This window comes from Impatiens glandulifera, chromosome 8 (genome assembly GCF_907164915.1).
Source record: "Impatiens glandulifera chromosome 8, dImpGla2.1, whole genome shotgun sequence".
Taxonomy (NCBI): Eukaryota; Viridiplantae; Streptophyta; class Magnoliopsida; order Ericales; family Balsaminaceae; genus Impatiens; species Impatiens glandulifera.
In genome coordinates, this window is record NC_061869.1 from 10,367,996 (window position 1) to 10,375,228 (window position 7,233).

At 27.6% G+C, this 7,233-nt stretch overlaps 1 protein-coding gene across 1 annotated transcript; it reads right to left on the bottom strand.

The window, feature by feature from the left end:
• Positions 1 to 6,157: 6,157 nt before the first annotated feature.
• LOC124912097 (protein G1-like7) lies at positions 6,158 to 7,233 on the bottom strand. The gene has a single exon (XM_047452656.1). The coding sequence runs from the start codon at positions 7,054 to 7,056 to the stop codon at positions 6,460 to 6,462; it is 597 nt and encodes a 198-aa protein (XP_047308612.1). The 5' UTR covers positions 7,057 to 7,233; the 3' UTR covers positions 6,158 to 6,459.

Here is a 7,233-nt window from a genome sequence, read left to right on the forward strand (position 1 = left end):
ATGACACCCCACAATCATGAATCCCCGTTTAAACTTAAAACTTTCAGATGAAATCGAACTCGTGACATTTTGGTCTCTTAAACCGACTTTTACCCACCGGCGACTTTGGTGGGTTAAAAGAAATAAACATCTTAAAGATCGAAAAATATTGATAATCAGTTGAACTCTAGCTACCTGCATATACGAAAGAAAGAATCTTTGAATTAACATATAGTATATATTCTTATAACATCTATAAAGAAGATTACATCACAATTATATATAATATATAATATTACAAAATAATTAAATATTATTTGAAAATTTATATTTAGTGGTATTTTATTAATTATAATAATAAAAATATGTTATTATCATTTTGTACTATAATTTAATTAAATAAAATTAATATTATTTAATTATATATAATAAATTAATAATATTTAAACTAAAAACATCACCTAGAATATATTTTATAATTAATTTTGTATACATTATTATAATATTTATAGTTATTAAAATATAATGATTAAAATAAAATCATAATGATACAAGATTTTATAATTAGAAGTCAAATTACAAATAATAATAATGATTAGAGACGCTATTAATAATGGGCTTCATACGGCCCATAATATTCAGATAAATTCAACTATTCAGTTTATTTTCATTTTTAGAAAACCTATGAAGCAGTAAAAGTTGGATGGGGAAGGATATTTTAAGTTGTTGTTTTTAAATTTATCCCATAATTATTAGTTTAATTATTAAATTATTTAATTTATAAAATAAAAAAAAATATTCTTATTTTAATTTTATTAAAATTAAACTTCAAATATAAAATAACATTTTAATAATTTATCCTATAAATTCCCAAATAACTCACTCTTTTTTATCAAATATTTTTTTGTCCATATTCTAAAAAGAAATTTCAAGATTAAACAAGCTCTAAGAGTTTATTTATATTGACAAAATTAAATGCACATCCCCACCAACCAAAGAATCATGTACATCAAATTATTTGAAAAAATAAAACAAATACTTTTCAGAGATATTGATCAAGGGTACATGTGATAAAGTATTTTGCCCGGGTAATTAAAAAAAAAAATTGTCTATCCCACACAAATTTGGATTAATATAACGAGTACTTAAAAAAAACAAGTTGGTAGAAATATAAGTTTTAGTTACCAAATAAAAATAATTTTTGTTTTTATTTTTAAAATAGTTTTATATAATATGACTATAAATAAGAGTAGACGTTTAATCGTAATTTTAAATAAAATAAAATAATAATAAAATTACAATAATAGTTAACACATTCAAAACACAATAAAATTAATCATTTTGTAACACCATTGAAAATATAACAAAAATAATTTATAAACGAACAAACTTAACATAAAATTTAACGTTAACGAGTTCGAAAATCCTAAAAAATATGAATTAGTTCACGGACCGCCTCCATCAATTTTCTATAATAGATCTCCCTTTCGTCATAATAATAATGTTGTAGAGTAAACGAATCGGTCGAACGCGATTACTGGACGATATCAAATACCTTATAACAATTCTGACTTTTATTCCAACTTAAAATGTTTTAAATGAGAATCGAACAAATTAACTTATAAAAAATTATTAAAATAATTTGATTATTTCAAAAAAAAAAAAAAAATCACATTCTCCATATCTTCAACCTAATAAGATTGGCTGATATATAATTGCTAAATGAAACCAAAACTAAGAAATGATATGAGAAAGTTGAGGATTGACAATGGCAGGGGAAATCTTATGCCCATAAAATCATGTCGGCAAACAAAACTACAGTTAGTCAAAATTATTGGGTCCTACTAAGCATAAATGCCTATTCATATTCCTATTTATTTATCTTCTTTTTATTTTTCAGTAACTTTTATAGGTTTGTCTGGGCTAGTGATTTGTGGGTCACTTTAATTAATATCATATAATATGATTTAGTCATGTTTGTATTAAATAGATGTATAGCTAGAAAGTTATTACTTCAATAGTTCATACAAAACAAATGAAAGATATAAAAAAACAACACACTAGGGGAGTCAAATAACAAAAATCTTATATAAATAATCAAATATTTCGAGTTCAATTTTCATTAAAAATATCTTAAGTTGAAATGGTACAAGGTAGAACCAAACATCTCAAAAAAACATTTTAGAGAACTAACCGAGTATGAGTATGAAAATCATAAATTCAAAGTGATTGAAATTATAAGAAGTTTAGACTAGGTTATTGCTATATATATATATATATATTAGGGATGAACATTAGGTCTATCTGAATTGTATATTTTCGTCTTTGTTTAAAAACATTGTTTGAAATTGTTGTTATGTTTGTGTTTTTGTAATAAATTCATTTAATTAATAATCAATTAATTTACATATATGTCAAATATTAATATTACTGAATGTATGGGTTCGGGATATCTAAATTATTATATTCATGAATATCTAATACATTTTCAATTCGGGTTGAATGTAAATCTTTATCTAATATAACCGACATAATAGATCTCTTGACAAAATATATATATATATTTCGATTTTGGTTTCTGTTTTATATGAATCAGATCATTTTGTCTTGAGAATTAAATATCAGAACAAGTCTTGACATGTGAGATTGATGATAAGCTTGTAAGTGTCATTCTGAACTATTGTTTCTTTTTATGGTTGCAATGTCTATTTTGTTATATATGCAATTTGTATCATTTGTCCAATATATTTATAAAATGATTCAATATTTTTAAAATAATATAAAATAAATAAATGATAAACAAGAGAGGCAGCAATCATAGGGATTTTCTTATCCTTTGAATTGATGATTCATGATATTAATTTGATTCCTCATGTCCACTAAATGTCTTTTTCATCATCCCCAACTTGAGACCTCTAATTACAAATTTTGTCATTGACCCAAGTACAAGTTGAGAGATGTTTAATAAGTCATTTTACATTATTGTTTTGTTTTTTAATAAAAAAAATTAATAATCTTATCGGTTAAATTTCATCAAACATAACATTCTCGTCAAATCACTAAAATAATTATGAATTGTAGAATGAAAAATACTTAAGAATATGTTCTTCGAATCTTCATTTGGTTTTAATATTCGTTTGGTTTTGAATCTCCTAAATCTAAATTTATAATTAGTCTATTAATTTCGGTTGAATATGTGTGGATTAAAATCTTAAATCATCTATGATAACTTTTAACTTTTTTAAAAGATTAAGTAGACTATTTATATATATTTTGGGATATAGTCTTAATATATACCTTTATTATTCGACTTATCAACGAAGTAGTAATATGTCTTATTTTATACAAATATATTTCATACTTATTATAAATATATATATTTTAATAGATCAACATAGTTTAATTTTTATTATCATAAAATGTAGCATAGAAATTATGCAGTTGTATACTATCTTAGCTTAGATTTCATACTTTTACACTTTATAAGATTTTGACTTCTTAAAATGTTTCTTAGAGCACGAAGAATGAATGAATTGATCCAATGACGACTATTTCGTTAAATAATGCATTGATACTCGTGATCGAGAAAATCATTGAAGACAAAAAGAAGATAACGAAGTACAAAAAAAATCCAAACTTAAAAAAAACTACAATTCTGTTTATCAAGAATTTATTGTTGTTATAGTTCTAAGTAGTTTCATTTTGCTAAACTTGTGACAGTTTTTTGTCATAACTTAAATTTGTAATGGTCCACGGTTCCACAGTTACATTTTCACGGGATTCTTCACGGGATTGTGACTTATTAATGAAAAAGTAATTTTATTTTTTTTAAATATACAGTATTTTTGTAACTAGTGATAAATACAGAAAAAAAACATCACAAGAGGAGATCACCTGAAACTGAACAGGAACTGTTACTACAGTAAATTCATTAAGGTCTGGTTTGGAATCCACTTCTTATATATCAAAATCTGATTCATAACAACTTATTTAACTATACTTAAATTGTTCTGCTAGCATATTATGTGGAGGTTTGATCATTAGACTTATAACTATAAATTATTCTGCTAGCAATTATACTATGTGAATTAATCTTGATGCGCAAAAATTGATTCGAAAACCCTTGTTGAAAATAAAATTAAAAAAAAAAACAAAAAAAAAAACAAGCAAGCCCCAATATACCCACATGTGTGTGATAAAAAGAGAAAAAGGTGTGTTTGATTTGATGATTGAAATGGTCCCCAAATATTTTGCATATGGCTGCGATTTTGGCTTTTGGGGAATGTGGTGGTTGGAGCTGACCGTGGTTGTTTTTTCTTAGTGAAACATATATTGCCCTGGTCGGTTTTATAAAAAAAAATTAACATTTAATATTTAAATAATAAATGATAGAGATGATAATTATATATACAACTTAATTATTCTATTATTGCCAACCAAATCGGTTGAGAAGGTCCAAGATTGGAATACAAACTTGATTCATTCAATGAAAAAGAACTAATATGCAGTTGGATTGGAAATCAAATGAATGGACAAATAATGGTCCAAGAAATTTAGAAATCTAGGGTATTCCATATAAGGTTCTTAGCCTAATGACAAATGAGTAGTGGATTAGCCAATTCGGAATCCATCTCGCAAATGTTTTTATCCTATAACAAAGGAGAACCTTGCGCTCGTGAAAATCATCAATAAAAATCACACCATGTGTAGCGTTGCACTAGAAAGTGTCCAAAATTTCACACCGAATCCCAAATAAAATGTGGCAACCGGTTAAACAAAAACATCATAGAAACGTATTATACATGGTAGAAACTCATAATTTCGTAATATAAGAGTTCGAAATTTCTCACGCAGAAAGGAGGCCATTAAGGAAGAATAGGCATCCCTTAAGCATTTATCAACCCATTAGATCACTCCTTAAGTAAATGATAAATAAGGAAGATGGAGTCATAAATTAATATAGCCAATTAAATTTTCTAATGAGATAAATAAGTCACTCCAAGAAGTGCATCCTTCTTATGTCCCATTATTTGTTAGGATCCTCTCTCATTTCTTCTCTTTTTGGCTTCATAATAAAATTTGTATATGAATTTTTTAAACATGACCAATTATATATGAATCTTGAGGTGAAACTCTCCCATAAATTAAAATTTGGCAAAAATATATATGTTATAATCATAACTCAATCGGTTTGATTTGAATCTCATAATAAAAATATGATTTTTAGCGTGGGATTTATATTTATTGGCTCTCCAACTTTAATATTTAACTTTCAAATAATGGTTCTTTTTATAATAAAATAGGTCGATGCTAAAATTGCATTTCACCTTCTGTGTAAAAGGCTAGCCCTCAACCAATATTTAATCTAATTGATTAATAAAAAATAGGACATAAAAATCCCACATTGAAAATATTTAGTAACATAGTAGTATTTACTAACATTTAATAGAGAAAATATTTTTAATTAAACTCTTTATTTTTTTTTTACTGGAGTTTATTTTAGAGGTGACTTATTCACAAATGTGAACTTTAAATTAGAAAGTTTTGGTGGAAATAAGAAATGATTTTTTTAATCTTTAGGTATCACTTAATTAATTTAAATCTAATTTGAAAAAGACAAGAGATATTATCTTTTGGCATTTGTTTGGTAGCATCATGATTAGCTCTTGATGCTTAATTACATCTTCTTTTATTCTTTTTTTTTTTTTTTTGTAAATTATTACTTGAATGTTTAACTTTAGTTTTATATTATTTTCCTTAATGTATATTACTTGAAAACAAAATCAATATCAACTTTTAAGTGTTATAAAAATACAAAGCACTCCTAATTAAATATTTCTAACAAAATTATTATGTTTAAATCAACCACTATATATTTTAGTTAGGTATATATATTAGGTTAGATTCTCTATTAAGTTTGAGATTTGATGTCGGTATCATTTTTTTTTTCAACTCTAGCTATTACATTTGAAATCACAAGGTATCCATTATGTTTATTTATATAAATAATGTGATTTTTATGTTGTTCCATAAAACTAAAATTAAAGAAATTTGTATACACAAATTATGTGAAATGGTTTCCAAAATCCCAATAATCCCCACACAAACTAAACCACTAATTATCAAACAAACTAAACCATTCCGAGAATTTATGTGCTCGATTATGTGCTCGATAATTAGACACTCTAATTTGTAATCTTTTTTACATTATCAAACAAAAAATGTCCATGTTCACAAATAGAAAGTTCACTAGATCAAACAATTTCAATAAACAGATATCATATGTAGTCTAATATCTTACTTTATGTGAAAAAATTACTTTCAATAATAATATAATGTAACAGTATATTATATATAAATGATATAGATAAATTAGAAATTAATTTAAGTAGCGAGGTAATATAATTTGAAAAGATTTTCTAGACGAAAAGTTCACGGTTCGATTCTCACCAACTACTCGGATGATTCGATTCTCACCAACTACTCGGATGATGTGGCCGCCACAGTAGAAGTAGTACCACCACCGCCACCGACACCACCACTTCCACTCCCATCGCCGGCAGCACCACCGCCACTTCCGCCGGAAGCCGACGCTCCGGCAGTAGACCTTTTCCGTTTCTTCTTTTTCTCATAAGGTATACCCCTAGCCTTAGCTTGACTTTCTCTAATATCCCTCAAATAAATCCTAACAGCTTTAGCAGCAAATGGATTAGATTCGGGTCGGCCTCCGTTTTCTTCATAAGCGGCTCGAAGCCGTCCGACAAGTGAGTCGAGGCTTCCCCAAGCTTGCTTCGGCGGGCACGTGCACGGCGCCGGCGGTTGTGGATGTCCGAAATAAGGGCATCCTGAAGCATGTACCTTAGTTTTTCCGAATTGATCAAGATATTTCATGAACTCGATCACGTGCGCGCCGCTACAACGAGCTAGAGTTAACGGCGGCTTATGGTTCTTTAAGTATTGTAAGAAAGTTTTCCAGTCACGGCGCTTTTGAGCTTCATATCGGCTTAAAGGAGCTGATTCAGCCGCCGTAGCTGACTCTGTTTCTTCATGTCGTTCGGCGGCGGCGTCAGGATCCATCGGAGGTCGGACCGGTTGTTTTTTTTATCGGGTACCCGTGAATTGATCCGGCGATGATTGGATCATGGAGTGGAGATCATCACTCACGAGAAAGAAAGAAAGGATTTTTATTTTTATTTTTTTTCTGATAGTGAGAATTTGAGTTTAGGGTATAGTGTGGATTTGTTCTGTGTTTAC